This window comes from Trichomycterus rosablanca, chromosome 4 (genome assembly GCF_030014385.1).
Source record: "Trichomycterus rosablanca isolate fTriRos1 chromosome 4, fTriRos1.hap1, whole genome shotgun sequence".
Taxonomy (NCBI): Eukaryota; Metazoa; Chordata; class Actinopteri; order Siluriformes; family Trichomycteridae; genus Trichomycterus; species Trichomycterus rosablanca.
The window spans coordinates 2156302-2178277 of record NC_085991.1 but is presented as its reverse complement, the minus strand read 5'-3'; the positions used below and the strand labels follow the sequence as shown (position 1 = coordinate 2178277).

Here is a 21976-nt window from a genome sequence, read left to right as displayed (position 1 = left end):
ATGGATTTGAATCTGCGTGTCTGGTTGTTTTGTTCAAGCTTAGTTTCATTTAAAAAGACAGATTTGATTTTGGAATTTCAGAATGAGTAAAATCAGACGTGAGATGCTTTTCCGAGCACTGAATCAATGGTGGTAAGAAATAAATGTCTCCTGTTCGAAAGTTCAGATGATTAAACATCTATTTCACTAAAGAAGATGATGTTATAATGTGACCAAGTTCCTCCTTTTAAGGAAAACTATCAGAAGTTTGATTTACTGACAACTTGAGTTCCACTAGCCGCTCAGGTGGCGCAGCGGTAAAGTACACTAGCACACCAGAGCTGTGATTTCGAATGCATCGTATCGAATCTCAGCTCTGCCATCCGGCTGGGCTGGGCGGCTACATGGACAACGATTGGCTGTCGTTCAGGGTGGGACGAGCCGGACCGGGGTCCCTCATAACTGGTGCATTTACGACTTCTGCTGGCTGGTCGATGAGTTGGGGAATAATGTGTGGCTCTTCGTCACAAAGCTGATCCGCATGTGAACTCGCCTCATCCAGGTGAAAAGATGCAGGTGTCGGAGGGGGCGTGCCACAGCAGTGGAGGGTTGTATGGGTAGCGGTAAAGCGTTACACAATCAGAGTCATTGGATACGACTAGATTAGGATAGGAAAAAAAACAGAGCTCCACTAAACCACAGAGAGAAACTTGTTAAATCTAAAGTGTTGAATCTACCCAGGAGTGGCGGTCTGTCTCTGCTTGGTCACAACCCATTCATGATCCCAGAAAACCTCAGGGGTACTTGCAGAGTTTTGTATCTTTAGCTGAGTGAGTGTTTATGAACATAAAAAACCAAACAGATTCATGGAAGTGTAGCAGAAAGCAGAAAAAGCACCTCATTTGTAAAGCTTTTTACTTGATTTCTTGATTTTAATTGATTTCTAAATAATATCTAAACAGGATCACAAATAAGATGATGCTTTACAGCAGCCTCAACCTTTTTTGCACCACGGACCGGTTCCATATAAGATATAATTTACGGACCGGCAGGAAAAAGAGCTTTTTTCGCTGCAACGAGATGCTGCCTTCAACTGCGGGTGATTGGGGACAATAACACTCGTATAGTGTGTAGTGTAGTGTTTTCATTAGCGATCTCTAATTATTTATTCTTTATGTGCGGCCCGGTAATAAATGACCCTTTGACCGGTCCTGATCCACGGCCCGGTGGTTTTGGACAACTGCTTTACAGACCTGAATGTGTTTCATTTGTATAACGTTTTGTTTTTGGATGAATCTTGAAGTGTCGTCCTGAAGGCCTGCCTGAGACTTGTTCTGTTCTCATCCTCATCCCTAACCTCACTGAACACAAGCACACGCATCCGAGCAACAGGACTAAATGTAAGTGTGAACTGAAACAGCCCAAGCTTGTGTGATATGTAGTGATAAATGAGCTGCTTTATTATTTCTCTTATTGTAAACATTATTTTATACAGGTTATTATACTGAGCATTGTACAGGATGCTCGGAAGCTGATGTCGTGACCATTGTGGCCCCTGGTTAATTTGGCCCTCGAGAGTAACCTACTTTCCTGTTGTATCAGACGATGAATGAAGGCTGCATCACATAACTGGGGATTTGGTGACCCCTCTGGTAGAAATATGTTACTGCAAGTGACATCCACATAAACATTCAACTGCTGATCAGGGCTGTGAAGTGTCCAGATTATTAACCTCTCTCTCTCTCTCTGGCTATCCCTCGTTCTTTTGTTCTTCACTGGACGATCTGTCAATGGGTTCTGAGACTTTGCCACAGTGTGGGCAGCTCAGTCCCGCTGGAAGAGCGGATCAAGGTACGGTGGCTGCTCGTGCTTTCCTTCCTCATTTGTCCTCCACTCGCTGCCTGCGGTCTTGCTCGAACCGTTCCGTCCCATCCTTAACGAGAGACCTCCACGTGGCCCTCTCCTGCACAAGCGTTTCCCACCCGCCGACCTCGATGTTGTAACCCTTGAGTGTCGACTTGAGGAGATCCTTTCCCATCCTTTAGCTGCCCGAAGAGTATTTGTTTAGGCAGCCTGCTGTCGTCCATTCGTGTCCTGTTCATCTGAGGCTTCGATGCTGGTGGATCCAGCCTCCTCAAGGACACTTATATTCGTCCTGTAGTCGTCCCACTTGATCTTCAAAATGTTTCGGAGACATCTTTGATGGAACGTCTCCAGTTGCTTGAGATGCCTCCTGTACACTGTCCAGGTTTCCGATCCACACAGGAGAGCGGGCAGGATAGCTGCCTTATACACCAGCACCTTTGTTTCCTTTCTTAGGTCTTTGTTTTGGAAGACCCTTCCTTTAAGTCGTCCAAAAGCTGAGGCCGCACACACTGAGACACTCACCGTCACCTAGTAGCAGAACTAACAAACTCACCCTTAGCTTCATTTAATGCAACACCTAAATACACAGAAAGATTGGCACTAGAAGCTAGAACTGCCTGCTGGCTAGGAAGTTGAATGAAGTATAAAATGAACTGGCTAGCACAAAAAAACATGAACTTGGTGCCCGCCTGAAGCCACCACGCCCGCATGTGCAACAGATTAAAAAAAAAGTGGCTTGACTTTAGACCTACAATAATTCTGAGTACATGAGCAAAATATGCTTTCACACTCAACAGGCACTACTGGACATCTCTGAGAGACGCGGAGACCGGATGGGGAGGTCAAGGCGGTGGAATATGTGTCGCAAGAATAGCGCTGGAGTACCGTGGTCCGTACGTGCTCAGAAAAATTGTGCATGCTAGCCTGAGACCCTGCACGGCCTGCGTGGGCATCGTCTGACAGGCAGAGGTTACAAAAGGACGTGCACAAGAATGTTGGGTCCGGTAAACGAAGCAGCTTCCTAAGCCTGTTCAGAAACATTATTTGTGAATGTTTTTCTTTATATAAAGACATTAACAGTATAAAAGAGAAGAATGAAATGTAAATATGTTGCTGTTGTTGATGTACAGACTTCGTGTCGTGTTGAATATCAGAGTAAAACACGACACAGTTAAAGAAGAATCGTGGACGTGTTCACGACATCTTGCATTTATCTTGTGCTTTGGTGTTGGTGCGGGCTCTGAGCAGGTCGGCGATCTCCGTGTGGGACGCCTGTGTGGCCAGTGACAGAGCGCTGCGTCCCCCCTGTAAATAAATACAACACAGATCATATAACACTGGTACTGTGCTGGGAAGAATTCAGACTAGAAGTGGAAGATTTTGAGGAACACTCATACGGGGGTGCAGTACGATGAAACTGATTCCTTTGTATTTCCCAACTTTTTTGGAAGCCTGGATTAGAAAGCAGGGTCAGTCATTATACAGCGCACCCGGAGCCAAGGGGGCTGAGGGTCTTGCTCAAGGGTCCAACAGTGGCAACTTGGCAGTGCCTGGATTCAAACCCTTTAGACCAGGGTTTTTCAAAATGTGCGACCCAGGCAACACATCAAAACACATCGAATTTATCAAAACATTAAATTCATGTTAACAAAACAGAACATGAAATATACTGTACTTCATTAATGACACTGGTGAGAGGTGATCTGGTAAAGCCTCCACAAGGGGGTGTTCGTGTACAAGTTGATATTTTACGTGCCTGTTAAAATTTGTTTATTTAATTATTATTATTTTTGTCTGTGACCCATTGTTTGGACTTAAATTACATAAAAAATTACATAAAAAGGACCTTATTTGTAAAGCTTATTACTCAGGCTTTTTAATTGATTTCTAAATAAGATGATGCTTTACAGCAGCAGACCTCAACTTTTTTTGCACCACGGGCCGGTTCCATATAAGATATATGGCCAGTGATAGCTCAGTGGTTAAGGTACTGGACTAGTAAGCAGAAGGTTGCCGGTTCAAGCCCCGCCACCACCAAGTTGCCACTGTTGGGTCTGCAAGGCCCTTAACCCTCAATTGCTCATCGTGTTCAGCTCATTGTGTAAGTCGCTTTGGATAAAAGTGTCTGCTAAATGCTGAAAATGTAAATGTAAATATAATTTCACGGGCCGGTTCCATATAAGATATAATTTCACGGGCCGGTTCCATATAAGATATAATTTCACGGACCGGTTCCTTATAAGATATAATTTCACGGACCTGCAGGGGCGGGGGGATTTAAAATAGAATAACTATACTACTCACAAATGAGCTTTTTTCTCACTGCAACAAGACACTGCTTCCACCTGGGGGTGATTGGGGACAATAACACCCTTATAAACCCTTATAAACATTATTATTTATTCTTTATGTGCGGCTCAGACCCCAAACCACTAACAGCCAGCAGAGGTCGCAAATGCAGCCACACTATCCACTGACTGGACGACATCTGTGTGATTTTTCTGTAAAGTGTTGGTAGAAAAGTGCAGATTTTGGTTGCACCAGTACAGTGCAGTGTTTATTGCTTCGATCAACCAGCAGTTTTTGTTTCAGTTTTGTTCTTTTTTTTCTACAATTTCCAGCTCTTGATGTTTTGCACATGGATGGAGAAACAAAATAAATAAAAAATCAACGTTTTCCACACAGATTTGTGTTTACGTTGTGGATAACTGACCTTATCTGTGAGGTTAATATCACAATCAGGATCCTCCAGCAGGATTTGGATAATGTCAGTGTGACCGCGATCGCAGGCGATGATCAGCGCCGTGGTACCCGCTTGATCCTGAGCGTTGATGTTCGCTCCGTGTGCCAGCAGGAGTCGCACGGTGGACGCTCGGCCGTGCCTCACTGCCAGGTGGAGGGCCGTCTGACCCACCTAGAGGAACACGGTACAATGATATAAACAGTTAGTTATACAGATTGAATGGCTCGATTGATAACCCAGATCGGTGTTCACTCTTAAGTTTCAGGGTTTACACTCACCAGACCTGCACGTGCATTAACGTCACTGAGCTCCATCAGTCGCTGCATCACCTCCACGTCCACCGCCGTGTCCACAGGTAGAAGAGACACCAACATGACGGCTGTGTATCCACTCTTATTCTTCAGGTCTACGTTACACACACCTGTACACAACCCAAAGCCATTTTTATTCATTACATTTACTGAAAACAAATATACACAATGTTAAATTCTCAGCTATTAGTTACACAATCCTTGAAATGAACCATTTCCTGTTGGCAGCATCAGCTTCTGAGTCTCCTGCTGTTCTGGAAAGCCATGAGCATCCCATATTTCCCAGTTTGTTACAGGCCCCTCTCCTAAGCACCTCTGATGAAGCGAGTCTTGCCGGTCTCGTCCTGTCACTTACCGGTATCCAGGAGTAGCTTGACGATGTGGAAGTTGGAGTGGGAGACGCTGTAATGCAGAGCCGTGTTTCCATTATCATCCACCATGTTGACCAGGAACTGAAGAACCGCGGGTGTTTTCACGGCTACGTCATTAAGATACAGAGCGACCGTGTCTGCGCTCGAGTCCTCCTCCGCGGCCACGCTGAACCAGTGCTGGAACGCCACCGTCAGGGCCTGGCGCTACACACACACACACACACACACACACACAGTAACCATGATGAAGATCAGACTGGCTGCCATCAGTAAGGTGAAGCTCAGGATTTCAGCAGCTGTCAGTATGAGGATTTCAAAACTGGGCTTTGATTAAATTTAAGGATTATGACTTGATCTTCAGAGATCTGATCTCTTCTACTCAGCTACTCATTCCTCGCGTGCTAGCAAACAACCCATGGTTGGATCGTCCATGCTTTAACAGTAACTGATTCATAATTGTACAGATTTCATTAGTGGCACCAGATGTACACATCACTTATAGCTTTGCTATATACAATAAATTCCACTGCCTTTGTGTATTATATTTATATTATATCTGACCTCCAAGAGTGCAATTATGTCTAACTTTGACTGTACACACACACTTAGTGCAGTATATAACTGTTAAATAACTGTTCTGTACAATTTCTCTACACTGCTCCTGGCACCAGACACTTTATTATTCTAATGGACACTTTATTTGTATTTTTTAGTTTATTATTTTGCTAGATTTTGTAACTTCAGTGTCTTTTAGTGCTTGTTTATATACAGTGTATCACAAAAGTGAGTACACCCCTCACATTTCTGCAGATATTTAAGTATATCTTTTCATGGGACAACACTGACAAAATGACACTTTAACACAATGAAAAGTAGTCTGTGTGCAGCTTATATAACAGTGTAAATTTATTCTTCCCTCAAAATAACTCAATATACAGCCATTAATGTCTAAACCACCGGCAACAAAAGTGAGTACACCCCTTAGTGAAAGTTCCTGAAGTGTCAATATTTTGTGTGGCCACCATTATTTCCCAGAACTGCCTTAACTCTCCTGGGCATGGAGTTTACCAGAGCTTCACAGGTTGCCACTGGAATGCTTTTCCACTCCTCCATGACGACATCACGAAGCTGGCGGATATTCGAGACTTCCGCTTGAGGATGCCCCAAAGATGTTCTATTGGGTTTAGGTCTGGAGACATGCTTGGCCAGTCCATCACCTTTACCCTCAGCCTCTTCAATAAAGCAGTGGTCGTCTTAGAGGTGTGTTTGGGGTCATTATCATGCTGGAACACTGCCCTGCGACCCAGTTTCCGGAGGGAGGGGATCATGCTCTGCTTCAGTATTTCACAGTACATATTGGAGTTCATGTGTCCCTCAATGAAATGTAACTCCCCAACACCTGCTGCACTCATGCAGCCCCAGACCATGGCATTCCCACCACCATGCTTGACTGTAGGCATGACACACTTATCTTTGTACTCCTCACCTGATTGCCGCCACACATGCTTGAGACCATCTGAACCAAACAAATTAATCTTGGTCTCATCAGACCATAGGACATGGTTTCAGTAATCCATGTCCTTTGTTGACATGTCTTCAGCAAACTGTTTGCGGGCTTTCTTGTGTAGAGACTCAGAAGAGGCTTCCTTCTGTGGTGACAGCCATGCAGACCAATTTGATGTAGTGTGCGGCGTATGGTCTGAGCACTGACAGGCTGACCCCCCACCTTTTCAATCTCTGCAGCAATGCTGACAGCACTCCTGCACCTATCTTTCAAAGACAGCAGTTGGATGTGACGCTGAGCACGTGCACTCAGCTTCTTTGGACGACCAACGCGAGGTCTGTTCTGAGTGGACCCTGCTCTTTTAAAACGCTGCATGATCTTGGCCACTGTGCTGCAGCTCAGTTTCAGGGTGTTGGCAATCTTCTTGTAGCCTTGGCCATCTTCATGTAGCGCAACAATTCGTCTTTTAAGATCCTCAGAGAGTTCTTTGCCATGAGGTGCCATGTTGGAACTTTCAGTGACCAGTATGAGAGAGTGTGAGAGCTGTACTACTAAATTGAACACACCTGCTCCCTATGCACACCTGAGACCTAGTAACACTAACAAATCACATGACATTTTGGAGGGAAAATGACAAGCAGTGCTCAATTTGGACATTTAGGGGTGTAGTCTCTTAGGGGTGTACTCACTTTTGTTGCCAGTGGTTTAGACATTAATGGCTGTATATTGAGTTATTTTGAGGGAAGAATAAATTTACACTGTTATATAAGCTGCACACAGACTACTTTTCATTGTGTCAAAGTGTCATTTTGTCAGTGTTGTCCCATGAAAAGATATACTTAAATATCTGCAGAAATGTGAGGGGTGTACTCACTTTTGTGATACACTGTAACTACTCTAATTAAGCATAAGTGTTTAAGTGAAGCTTGTTTTACTTTTAAAATAATTTACTTTATTTAGGCATCTACAGGCTTCAAACAACATCTCACAGTACGAGGGTTCTTCAAAAAGTTTTTTAAACACAAATTCCATCACTTTTCTACACCGTCACCTTCTGATGCATTTTTCCCAGCATCGTACCAACTTTTTAATGCTGCAGTGGTTGAGCTCGTAGCCACTGATGCGCCGCTGCTTTCACATCATCACATGAAAATCTTCTTCCCCTTAAAGCTTCTTTTAGCGTCCAAAAAGGTGGAAATCAGATGGAGCTAAATCCGGACTATAAGCGTCTCTCAGACACGACCGATTACTCCTCCACCCTCACTGCTTATAACCAAAATATAAAAGTGAGGAGACTTTTTGAAGATCCCTCGTACTTGTACAGTGACAATAAAGAAATCTTATCTGATCACCGACACAATCAGTGAAGCTGCCTCAGAAGCTGAACGGTTAGCTGAGTAAGGAACTGGAAATGACTAAATTGGAAGTAAAGAGGAGGAATGAGATTTGTATGTGCTCGCATACCTCCGTTGAGTCATGAGTCTTTGGTGCCACCCAGAAGACTGGGTACTCAACAGATACTCAACAGATACTCGAGGTGCTGACAACAACAACTTAAGAAGACTAAGAGCAGCGTGGTTTCCTGTATGTGCTGGCGGGTGTAAAGATATGACCTGCAGTTCCACACACACACATATCGTAGGGGGCGTGTGCTAGCCTGCAGACCTCCACGTGTGGTGTCAAGCAACCTGCAGAGGTCGCCAGTCGTACAGAGAAATTAAGTATATTCGTGTAGATGTGAATTACCATTTCATCGTTCGGCTCCGACACTTCATCCATGTGTTCCTGCAGGAAGTGACACGCCTTCATGAAGTCAGCGTTTATCTGTCTGGAAAACATGGATTGGTAGGACAGACGTGCGTCAGACAGAGTGATGTCAGGTCATTTCTGAGAACATGCTCATGATTTATCTGATCTCACCTTCTCTCTGGATCTGCTGATGGTTCCTCTGGCTGAGCTTCTGAATAAATTCTATCCTGCTCAGCTTCTGCTGGTACTGCCTGATAATCCAGAGAATCGGCTTCACCTAGATGTTTCTCCATAGGCTCGTCGGTTACGGTCACTCCTGAGGCTCTGATATCAAGGCTGGTGTCTGGAGAGGCTTCTTCTTTTTGGGTCGACTCGCTGGTGCTCACTGTCCTGCTCGGGGAAACCTTTGGGTCGATCTTCTCCTTGGCACGTTCCTCTGATCTGACGGCAGACTTTCCTTCACCAGATACGCTGAATACAAACCAGAAGCAAACGTCACTGATGCTCCATTGAAGTTTTGGTTAAAATGTGACTTCATTATGCAAATTAAGTCTCAATCATGTAAATGTGCTCATTTGCATAATAAACCCATACAAACCAAAACATCAGTGTGGAGGATTCCCAGTACTTACTGGTCCCGTGTTTCGTCCTGTGAGAGACTTTCCCATGTGGATGTTTGGTCCTCCATTATGGACGTCTGAGCTTAAAGCAGCAACAGTGTAGATATTTAAAAATATAATTAAAACACATATAGGTTAGACAATGCTTATAGTATACACTGATCAGCCATAACATTAAAACCACCTCCTTGTTTCTACACTCACTGTCCATTTTATCAGCTCCACTTACCATATAGAAGCACTTTGTAGTTCTACAATTACTGACTGTAGTCCATCTGTTTCTCTACATGATCCTTACAGGACCCCCACAGAGCAGGTATTATTTAGGTGGTGGATCATTCTCAGCACTGCAGTGACACTGACATGGTGGTGGTGTGTTAGTGAGTGTTGTGCTGGTGTGAGTGGATCAGACACAGCAGCGCTGCTGGAGTTTTTAAATACCGTGTCCACTCACCGTCCACTCTATTAGACGCTCCTACCTAGTCGGTCCACCTTGTAGATGTAAAGTCAGAGACGATCGCTCATCTATTGCTGCTGTTTGAGTCGCTCATCTTCTAGACCTTCATCAGTGGTCACAGGACGCTGCCCACGGGGCGCTGTTGGCTGGAAATTTTTGGTTGGTGGACTATTCTCAGTCCAGCAGGGACAGTGAGGTGTTTAAAAACTCCAGCAGCGCTGCTGTGTCTGATCCACTCATACCAGCACAACACACACTAACACACCACCACCATGTCAGTGTCACTGCAGTGCTGAGAATGATCCACCACCTAAATAATACCTGCTCTGTGGTGGTCCTGTGGGGGTCCTGACCATTGAAGAACAGGGTGAAAGGAGCTAACAAAGCATGCAGAGAAACAGATGGACTACAGTCAGTAATTGTGGAGCTTTAAAGTGCTTCTATATGGTAAGTGGAGCTGATAAAATGGACAGTGAGTATAGAAACAAGGAGGTGGTTTTAATGTTATGGCTGATCAGTGTATGTATACCAGTTATTAAATGTACCTGATGGTGGAACATCTCCTACTGGGGTCACATAGAGCGAAAGGAGGTCGACCAAAGTGACCAGCTGCTTTTGGATAGAATGGACACGCGGAGGCAAGTGTTCAGAAGACCGTCCCGCTTCCTCATTTCCACAGAGACATTTCCATTGTTCGTCTACAAGCTCTTTTACTTTGTGCACATGGTTCACAACGTCTGTGTGAGATCCTTCAGAACTCTTCAAATGATCTGGTGGAGGAGACGTTTGCCCTGAATTGTTGTCGGGTGATGATTCTAAATCCCTTACATGGACTAAATGTTCGACTGTTTTCTCTGATTTAGCCCGGATTTTGGTCAGCTCGTTTATTCGTCTATCTTTCATGCAACTCTGCTGTTCCTGCTCCTTCAACTCATCCCTCGTCTTCTCCAGATCAGACTCAGCTTTATTAAGCTTCTGCTCCAGCCCTGCAATCTTCTTCTTAAGAGACTCGACAGCTTGGGACGTGGTTCTGTCTTCCTGGTCTGAAGAATCTCTTTTATCTTGGACCATCATCATTGCTTGATTACCACCACCTGACCCTGTGAGAGCTCCTTCTGTGGTCGAAGGCATTACGATTGCATGAACTTGCTCAGAAGAAGCCTGGACATTCTTCTCCAGTCTGTCAAACTCCTGATTCATCCAGTCTTCGTTTGCTTTGTTTGAAAACCGTGTTGATGCATCTGGATTACTTGAAAAGGCCAGTGGTGAGGTGCTGTCCATCCGGGACTGGACTGTGTACAGGAGCCTCTCTCGCTCCTCCTGCAGGATGCATATCTGAGCTTTGAGTTCTGGAATGATCCCGATCTCCTCCTCAAGCTCTCCCACTCGCCTGAGAGCTGCAGTAAGCTGCTGGAAGGTCCCGTTCACCCCTGACGACTTCCTTCCTGGGCTGTGAAAGACGTCCTCAGAGGAGCCATTTTCCTGAGTGAGGTAGTCTCTCGAACCGTTGGGGCTGGTCGGATCCTCGGTGGACTCTGAATATTTCCTCAGTAACACTGTCAGGGGTAAACTAGTGGCTCTCAGTAAATTCGGTCTAACGTGATGCCCCAAGGGCTGCTCATCAAACGCTTGGATAGTGGCCTCCAACTGAGCAGCGATGGAGTTGTTGGTGGGCTCAGGTCTCCTGGTATAATCGCTGGAATCAAACCCACGCGAGTCTGCAAGTCGAGACCCGGGACAGAAGGTGCTGGAGGAGTTCCACTGAAAGGACCTGCAGCCGTACCCCGGTAGGCTGAGGTTGCGTAACAGGTTGCCACTGCTCCTTCTGTGTGGTCTACGCTGAATCTGCACCCGTCTGATGGTGTTGCCCTTTTCGATATCCTCCACATACTTTAGGAAATCCAGGTCCAAATGGAACCCGTACGGCGTTTCAACAGAATATGACGGCGGCCCTCGATGACTTCCATTTTCTTTCGGAGATACGCCGTTTACTGACAAAACAGGAGCAAAATAGTTAAGAAAACACGACTTTAGTCCCCCTGAACTCAAAAACACTTTTAAATGTTCAGTTCTTTTAAGACCCTCCTCAGATAAGAAGTTCATACAGCAGATTAAATGTTTTATATGACAGTGGAGAAAATTCCTCCTAATTTTCATATGTAATTATTGGTGACTAAAGCTAATGACTTAATTATGTCCATATAAATAGGGCTAGTTTGACCGCCCCCTTAAGACTGTGCTGAAAGTAGATTTCAGAAAACAGTTAATAATAGTTATACAAATGTTATTGTTTCATTTACTAATTAATGTTACAGACCGTATGGATCATCTGAAGGACTTTTGAGTCGATACCTTTGTGTGCGTCCATTGTTCACAGGCCTCAGTTCTCAGTTTATTCAGCTTGGTGAAACAAATATTCTCGCTTTCCCTGTGAATAAAAGTAAAAATAAACTGTTAGACTGTTTGATTCCAAAATGTGGTGTAAATATTTGTATTAAAGGACCATTTCTGGCTAAAATCTTTCAGCCACAGCCCGACCATGTCCGTTTCACAAAACCCACCAATGGCAATGGTAAAAAAAACCCTAAACTGGTTAGTTTGCTGGACTGTTGTGCTCCCATTATCTACGTTAAGTAAGAAAAGCTCCCATATCTCTCAAACCAAGGCCAGACTAAGACCCATACCCCCATGACCAAGACAAGACCAAGAAACCCCAAAGACCAACACCTATATCTCAGAAACCTATACCAAGGCCAGACCAAGACCAATACCCCCAGGACCAAGACAAGACCAAGAAACCCCAAAGACCAAACCTATCTCCCAATTCTACACCAAGGCCAGACAAAGACCCATACCCCGAGGACCAAGACAAGACCAAGAAACCTCAAAGACCAAGACCCATATCTCACAAATCTACACCAAGACCAATACCCCGAGGACCAAGACAAGACCAAGAAACCTCAAAGACCAAGACCCATATCTCCCAAACCTTGGCCAAGAAACCCCAAAGACCAAGACCCATATCTCACAAACCTAGACCAAGGCCAGACCAAGACCCATACCCCCAGAACCAAGACAAGACCAAGAAACACCAAAGACCAAGACCCATATCTCCCAAACCGTGGCCAAGAAACCCCAAAGACCAAGACACGTATCTCACAAACCTAGACCAAGGCCAGACCAAGACCCATACCCCCAGGACCACGACAAGACCAAGAAAGCCCAAAGACCAAGACCCATATCTCACACAGACCAAGGCCAGACCAAGGCCAGACCAAGACCCATACCCCCAGGACCAAGATAAGACCAAGAGAAAAGCTCAGGTTTCCTTGAGTCTGATCCTTTCTTTCAGCAGGTGGATTAGATCTACTCATCAGCAGCTTGTTTAAGGTTCATGCTGTAAGTTTGCAGCCATCGTTCATCTGTTATAAATCAAATAGAGAAGCTAAAACTCAAAGAAGAGCTCTGGAAGACGTTACCCGCCTCAGTTAAAACACATGAAACCGTTTCTTCCTCCTCTCAGGATTAATTATTTCTTCCTTTCAGCAAACGTTTGCAGTAAATTCTCCCAGAAATCCCTGCTCCCAACAAAGACGCTGCAACTTTCCACTGCATTCTTCCTCTGCCCACAAATTGGGTTTGAACCTGTGACAATTCGAGAACTCCTACCGCTTTCAAAAACAATTTATAAACAGCACGGCGGCCCGTGGGAGGGACGGACGGTTCAGGAGCGACTGGAGAACGAGCGGCGAGCTGTGGAAACTTGAGATGGGAAAACGGCGGAGAGGACTTCAGCTCGGGTTCGACTGCGGCTGCCAGGATGGGTTTGTCGAGTTTAACTGGATTCGGCCACAACGATTCAGAGAAATGTAGCCACACGTGTTTACAAGGAACGTCTGGTACTGACTGATCCATAGTTTCCTAAACCTTCTCACAGCATCAGAAATGCTTCATCTTTTCCCAGCTAATCCAGTTTTTATAGGAAGTATTAAACCCCCTCTGGTTCTGTTCTGAGTTTACTGTTGATCTTGAACTTGTTGTTAAGAAGGTTGTGTTCCTTCTCATCGTGAGATCACTGATTACAAAATAAATCAAAATAAATTCAACATCCACATTAAATCAGGAATTTCAAGAGGAGATACATTCACGTCTAAAAGGCACTGAAAATAACTCTGAGCTCAGTTCAGTCTATTATAAAAAAGGCGGAGTGAATATGAAAGCACAGCCCCACAGCCTAGGTCAGGTTGCTTCTCTAAACAATACCAACAAACTAAAATGAAATTTGGTCAAGAGTTTAATTTGTACTAAACTCTGAATTGCTAAAGTCAGTGGACGACATGCAATAAAAACGTTCTACTGATAGAATAAGCAAGTCTGTCTGCACAGTCTAGAGCGGTCAATTTGTCTTCTGCTGCTGAGGGATACCCGATTGCATCCGAGGAGAGCATGTCGCTGCCCACGCCTCTTCCGACAAGTGCACAGCCCTCCTCTTCTCGCCCCTGCATTCATTAGACCAACTAGTATCTGCTGCAGGCACTGCCAATTATGCCCGCCAGATTGTGCCCAGACGACCGGTGGCAGCGCCGTTTTAAACCGAGGAGTTCAGAATCTCGGCGCTGGTGTGCTAGCGGAATATATCCTTTCATGTTTATATTTTTGAATTTGGTCCATGTAGATCATCAAGGCTCCTGAATAAAGGAATACAAACACATGAGCAGCAGTGATGAGACTCTGTCCAGCTTCGTCCAGTCATGTAACAACATCTCCACTGTAAAATGTGCTGGTGGTAAAACCATGTTACAAGGACAGTGGTAGTCTAGTGGGTGGAGCTTTGGGCTATCAACCGGAAGATTGGCGGTTCAAATCCAGGCTTTGCTATGCAGCCACTGTCGGGTCCTTGAGCAAGACCCTTAACCCTGTCTCCTCCAGGGGCGCCGTACGATGGCTGACCCTGCGCTCTGACCCCAGCTTCCAAAACAAGCTGGGATATGTGAAGAAAGAATTTCATTTTACTGTACACCTGTATATGTATATATGACAAATAAAGGATCTCCCTCTCTCTCTCTCTCTCTCTCTCTCTCTCTCTCTCTCTCTCTCTCTCTCTCTCTCTCTCTTTTGCAGCAGGGACTCGCAAACTGCTCAGGATTGATTAGAAAAGGATTGACAGGAGAGAGAGAAACCTACATTGGGAAGAAAAATGACTTATAGGAACAACAAACTGGTTGAAATGATGAAAAACAAAAGAGCCCAGGTGGCGCAGCGGGATATTCCGCTAGCACACCAGCACCAGGATTCTGAACACCTTAGTTCGAATCTCGGCTGGGCGCCATCTAGCGGGCACAATCTAGAGGGCAGACAATAATTGACCACCGTGTCTGCTGGGTGGGATGACCAGTGGGTGGGGTCTTCAAACACTGTGTGAACCCCCTGGTTTGCAGATAGAGGCGCCTACGAAGAAGGGGTCCGCTAGGGACTGCGCACGGGTTGGAGGAGGCGTGAGCAGCAATATACCCTCCTCGAATGCAATAATGGATCCCCCAGCAGAGGAAGACAGATTGACTACACGCTAAAATTGGGAGAAAATGCAGAAATAAGTAGAAAAAAAAACATTAAAATAAAGATGTCCAGTCAAACTGGTCCAGTACTGCTGTGTAGTGAGGCTTTAAAATGACTTTATAATATATTATATTGCATAATCTGGCAGAATGTGAAAAGTTCCCCTTATTGTTCTTTAAAATGCATCACATATTTAGACTTAAGGTTTTTTTTCCCTTACTTTAGGTTAAAGAAACCGTCTGTAAAAGCTGGTGCTGCACTTTCACTCACACACAATACAGACCCAGTTTCATTCTTCCTGTTCTGCCTCATTAGTGGTGTGGTTTCCTCGGCACAGAACCTCGTCCCGTCTCGTCTATTTGGAGATCGGGATGAGGACAGAGGCCAAAACTCGCGTTTCCCTTTCTGACCCTCCAGTCATTTAAAAAGGGTGTGGAAGGCCCTGCTTTCTTCCTGGAGCTGACACTGAGATGGCAGCTTAACTGGTGAGAGTTTGTTTTCCGTTCTGCAGTTCTGCTCAGTCTGCACTTTTGTCATTCATCTGTTTTTCACATCTCTAGAAACGTGCAAATGTTTTACTTTTTTAATCCTTTTACTTTACATTAGTGCTGCTGTTTGTCATCTTTATTTTTCTTTACTTTTTGCACAGAATTCGGAACATGCAGATCATGCAACTCTTCGCCAAAAGCAACACGAGCTCATGCACAGCGGTTACGAAACTCTGGTGTAAATCTGTAACTCATTCACTTCAAACTCTGCAGGATTAAATGACAGTGCAGGTTGTTTACGTCTGTCTGGTCCTGTTCTCCCCTTCATCATCACAGAAGCACAGAATCACCTCCAAAACTCCAGACTTGGGCACAAACAAAACATGCAAAAAGACAATAAACAGTCCAAAAATATTCCAGTACCTCTATTCCTACAGGTCTGGCATCAGCACCCCGCTCCACCTTAAGAAAAGCGCCAGTCCGAGCAAATCTCTGCCCAGTTCAGCATTTCTTCCCTCTCACCATCAGAGACACTGAACAGACGAAGTGGGAGGCAAAAGCTCCAGCACAAACGCAGAAATTCTTGACAAACATAAGCAGTATTATTATGCAGGCAACGTGAGCTTAGACGTGGGCGCTCGGTTACTCCTCTGTCTGAGGCTCTCGTCCAATCAGAGCGCGCGGGTGGAGAGAAACCGTGACCGGTCGTCCAACAGGAGCGGGAGGGATGTAAAGGGTTTAACAAAACAAGATCCATGTGTCTGAAAAAAAGAAAACGTTTCTGGGGAGGCAAGTTATTGTATAGAAGTAACACACACACACACACACACACACACACACAGAGCGTGTAACTCAATACATGACACATGGACTCAGCTACTCCAATCGAAAAATACCAAAGGGCTTTAAAGAGGGGCGAACATAAGACTGTTAAAGCCTATTGGGACAAAGCAGAGGTGCCATCCGTACCCCCGACCCCGACCTTCTTACTGATAATCAACACAGCCAGTACAGGTTTGGTGTGAAAATTCTGTAAAGTTCATAATTAAAAAAATAAAACACATGTACAATTATTGCTTATAAATACACACACTCTGGTTGGTTAAATAACATTTAAACTATTCATTAAACTCAACCTACCTAACACCTACCTATCTAACTACCTATCTACCTACCTCTACCTACCTCTACTTACCTACTGACCTACCTCTCTCTACCTACTTACCTCTACCTACCTACCTACCTACCTACTACCTATCTACTACTACCTATCTACCTACTTATCTACCTACCTATCTCTCTCTACCTACCTACTTATCTACCTACCTACCTACCACTACCTACCTCTCTCTACCTACCTACCTACCTACCTACCTACCTATCTACCTACTTATCTACCTATATCTCTCTACCTACCTACTTATCTACCTACCTACCTACCACTACCTACCTACCTCTCTCTACCTACCTACCTACTACCTATCTACCTACTTATCTACCTACCTATTTCTCTCTACCTACCTACTTATCTACCTACCTACCACTACCTACCTACCTCTCTCTACCTACCTACCTACCTCTGCCTACCTACTTATCTACCTACCTATCTCTCTCTACCTACCTACTTATCTACCTACCTACCTACCTACCACTACCTACCTACCTCTCTCTACCTACCTACCTCTGCCTACCTACTTATCTACCTACCTATCTCTCTCTACCTACCTATCTACTTACCTACCTACCTCTGCCTACCTACTTATCTACCTATCTCTCTCTACCTACCTACTTATCTACCTACCTACCACTACCTACCTACCTCTCTCTACTTACCTACCTACCTCTACCTACTTCTACCTACCTACCTACCTACCTACCTACCTACCTACCTACCTACCTACCTACCTGTGCCTATCTATCTCTCTCTACCTACCTACTTATCTACCTACCTACCTACCTACTATTTATCTACCTACTTACCTCTCTCTACCTACCTCTACCTACCTACCTCTACCTACCTACTTATCTACCTACCTACTTATCTACCTACCTACCACTACCTACCTACCTCTCTCTACCTACCTCTACCTACCTACCTACCTACCTACCTACCTACCTCTGCCTACCTACTTATCTACCTACCTATCTCTCTCTAACTACCTACTTATCTACCTACCACTACCTACCTACCTACCTCTACCTACCTACCTGTGCCTACCTATCTCTCTCTACCTACCTACTATATACAGTGTATCACAAAAGTGAGTACACCCCTCACATTTCTGCAGATATTTAAGTATATCTTTTCATGGGACAACACTGACAAAATGACACTTTGACACAATGAAAAGTAGTCTGTGTGCAGCTTATATAACAGTGTAAATTTATTCTTCCCTCAAAATAACTCAATATACAGCCATTAATGTCTAAACCACCGGCAACAAAAGTGAGTACACCCCTAAGAGACTACACCCCTAAATGTCCAAATTGAGCACTGCTTGTCATTTTCCCTCCAAAATGTCATGTGATTTGTTAGTGTTACTAGGTCTCAGGTGTGCATAGGGAGCAGGTGTGTTCAATTTAGTAGTACAGCTCTCACACTCTCTCATACTGGTCACTGAAAGTTCCAACATGGCACCTCATGGCAAAGAACTCTCTGAGGATCTTAAAAGACGAATTGTTGCGCTACATGAAGATGGCCAATGCTACAAGAAGATTGCCAACACCCTGAAACTGAGCTGCAGCACAGTGGCCAAGATCATCCAGCGTTTTAAAAGAGCAGGGTCCACTCAGAACAGACATCACGTTGGTCGTCCAAAGAAGCTGAGTGCACGTGCTCAGCGTCACATCCAACTGCTGTCTTTGAAAGATAGGTGCAGGAGTGCTGTCAGCATTGCTGCAGAGATTGAAAAGGTGGGGGGTCAGCCTGTCAGTGCTCAGACCATACGCCGCACACTACATCAAATTGGTCTGCATGGCTGTCACCCCAGAAGGAAGCCTCTTCTGAAGTCTCTACACAAGAAAGCCCGCAAACAGTTTGCTGAAGACATGTCAACAAAGGACATGGATTACTGGAACCATGTCCTATGGTCTGATGAGACCAAGATTAATTTGTTTGGTTCAGATGGTCTCAAGCATGTGTGGCGGCAATCAGGTGAGGAGTACAAAGATAAGTGTGTCATGCCTACAGTCAAGCATGGTGGTGGGAATGCCATGGTCTGGGGCTGCATGGGTGCAGCAGGTGTTGGGGAGTTACATTTCATTGAGGGACACATGAACTCCAATATGTACTGTGAAATACTGAAGCAGAGCATGATCCCCTCCCTCTGGAAACTGGGTCGCAGGGCAGTGTTCCAGCATGATAATGACCCCAAACACACCTCTAAGACGACCACTGCTTTATTGAAGAGGCTGAGGGTAAAGGTGATGGACTGGCCAAGCATGTCTCCAGACCTAAACCCAATAGAACATCTTTGGGGCATCCTCAAGCGGAAGGTGGAGGAGCGCAAAGTCTCGAATATCCGCCAGCTCCGTGATGTCGTCATGGAGGAGTGGAAAAGCATTCCAGTGGCAACCTGTGAAGCTCTGGTAAACTCCATGCCCAGGAGAGTTAAGGCAGTTCTGGGAAATAATGGTGGCCACACAAAATATTGACACTTCAGGAACTTTCACTTAGGGGTGTACTCACTTTTGTTGCCGGTGGTTTAGACATTAATGGCTGTATATTGAGTTATTTTGAGGGAAGAATAAATTTACACTGTTATATAAGCTGCACACAGACTACTTTTCATTGTGTCAAAGTGTAATTTTGTCAGTGTTGTCCCATGAAAAGATATACTTAAATATCTGCAGAAATGTGAGGGGTGTACTCACTTTTGTGATACACTGTATCTACCTATTTATCTACCTACTTCCCTCTACCTATCTACCTACCTACCTCTCTCTACCTACCTACCTCCATCTACCTACCTATTCCTACCAACCTACCTACCTGCCTATAAAAGCTGCTATATCTGATAACAGCATGTTTTTTCACCCTGATGACCCCTGGTTGCTGAGTAATCATACCTGTCCTCTTAGCTTCAACAATCAGAATAACCATCAGACAGACTAACAGATGGACTGGACAGTGCAGCTTGGTTGTGATTGAAATGTAGTTTGATAAGAGGACAAAATTGAATAAATTCTATTTTATATTAAATAAATAAAATGTTGTGAGATGTGACACCCCCCCCCCCTTCCCCAATCAATAATAATATGATGTTTTGTTGAATGATCTAAAATCATTTAATCTGATAGGGGGCGATTACTTTCGGTCCGTTGTGTAAATAAGGGTCTAATATTTGAGTTTTCTGAGGCACGAGGTAATGATTACTGTGCACCCAAAGGTTCATCCGAGTCTGGGTTAACGTTTAACCGGGGCTGTGGGTGACTGTCCGGTCCCTAGTGTAGGTAGTCATCGTCTACAGAAGAACGTCTTTATTTGTCATATATCTACACGTGTACAGTACATGAAATTCTTTTTCTGTGTATCCCAGCTTGTTTGGAAGCTGGGGTCAGAGCGCAGGGTCAGAGATTGTACGGCACCACTGGAGCAGACAGGGTTAAGGGCCTTGCTCAGGGGCCCAACAGTGGCGGCATAGCAGAGCTCGTATTTATACCAATCTTCAGACTGACAGCCCAAAGCTCTACCAACTACTAGACTACACAAAGGTTTGGTGTGAGAGGATGTTTGCTAAATCCGAAGCACCACAGATACTGGTATAAAACTGATTTTATAAACATGCAGGATTAGTTTAGATACACGATGATTCTAAACATTCTGGTTCTGTTTTCACCCTGAAATGAAAGCAGCAGTCGGCCGTGAGGAGAGGTTTCAGCTCTCGGAGTGACCACGGTACAGTAGAGAACTCGCTACCCCACAATTTTGGACGCCTCGCTGCCAGTGGAAAAAATAAATCAGATGGTTTGTTGCATCATCTGAGGGAAAATCTCTCCTGGAAATTTCATCTGAAGCTCTGAATGATGATCGTGAGTCTGATCGTTCTAGAAAGAATATAAACATTACACAGATACGCAACACGTTTCTCTGCTTCCTAACATCTTCTGCTATTTGGATTCGCCTGCATTTATAAACAGTTTAGTAAAAAATATTCAGTCCTTAAACTATTTATTTGTTTTTATTGTTTTATTCTGCACATTTCTGATGAAATAATAATCACGGCTTTTCCCAGATCCTCAAAACAATGTAAATGATGTAAAAACAACAAGATTCATTCAGGATTAACACCACCCAAAAACTGCTACATTGACAGCACATAGCTACCAAGGACTTTTTTGGAGAACATCAAAGTCTCCATGTGGAACCAATGACCATGTCGCTGTGCTACACTCGTTCTCGTTCTGCTACGGTGACACCCAAAGCCTTTCAACTGTGAAATGTTGTAAAATTTGAAAAACATGCTCATATCCTAGATAGACAGACAGACAGATAGATAGACAGATAGATATAGATAGATGGATAGATAGAGTCAGAAAGATAAACAGACAGATAGATAGATAACAGACAGACAGATAGATACATACATAGTTAGAAAGATAAATAGACAGACAGACAGCTAGATAGATTATAGACAGACAGACAGACAGATGCATAGTCATAAAGATAAATAGACAGACAGACAGATAGATGATTGACAGACAGACAGATAGATAAATAGACAGACAGACAGACAGATAGATAGATAGACAGACAGACAGATAGATGATAGACAGTCAGACAGACAGATAGATAGATACATAGTCAGGTAGATAGATAGATAGATAGATAGATAGATGATAGACAGACAGATAGATAGATACATAGTCAGGTAGATAGACAGATAGATAGATGATAGACAGACAGATAGACAGACTATAACACACTATAACAATTCAACAGTACAAATTCAAAAAACGAACAAACATAATAAATAAAACAGCAGAAATGGTGTGTAAATGTATCACCCACGAGCTGATTAACTTCCTCCGTCTGTTCACAGTGAACACGTGTAAGGAATCTGTAGATCAGCTGTTTTACATTATACACAGAGAATAAAGAATCCATCTCTTTGTGAGGTCTATCCGTTAAGAGTCTGACCTGATCATGGCTGCTGTAGTAAATGGCGGTGGTAGCATCATGTTATGATTGTGCTTTTCATCAACAGGGACTGGCAAACTGGTCAAAAATGCTCAGGGTAAATAAAAAAGAGATAAGACTTTATTGATCCCCTTGGGGAAATTACCTCGTTACATCAGTATGAAAGAAAGGTGGAAAAAAATACAACAAGAGG

At 44.2% G+C, this 21976-nt stretch overlaps 1 protein-coding gene and 1 long non-coding RNA gene across 2 annotated transcripts; one reads left to right on the top strand and one right to left on the bottom strand.

The window, feature by feature from the left end:
• Positions 1-1416: 1416 nt before the first annotated feature.
• On the bottom strand, positions 1417-21804 carry LOC134312102 (KN motif and ankyrin repeat domain-containing protein 1-like). Its single transcript, XM_062993784.1, has 11 exons — positions 21655-21804; positions 16068-16405; positions 11953-12028; positions 10146-11591; positions 9156-9225; positions 8695-8994; positions 8521-8602; positions 5255-5474; positions 4867-5009; positions 4559-4759; positions 1417-3150 (listed from the first exon to the last, which is right to left on the bottom strand). Exons 3-11 carry the CDS (start codon positions 11966-11968, stop codon positions 3040-3042), a joined length of 2589 nt encoding a protein of 862 aa, XP_062849854.1. The 5' UTR covers positions 11969-12028; positions 16068-16405; positions 21655-21804; the 3' UTR covers positions 1417-3039.
• LOC134312106 (uncharacterized) lies at positions 16637-20766 on the top strand. The gene is made up of 3 exons (XR_010011498.1): positions 16637-16658; positions 20183-20405; positions 20499-20766. It is a non-coding gene; the product is annotated as an uncharacterized LOC134312106 (long non-coding RNA).
• Positions 21805-21976: the final 172 nt, after the last annotated feature.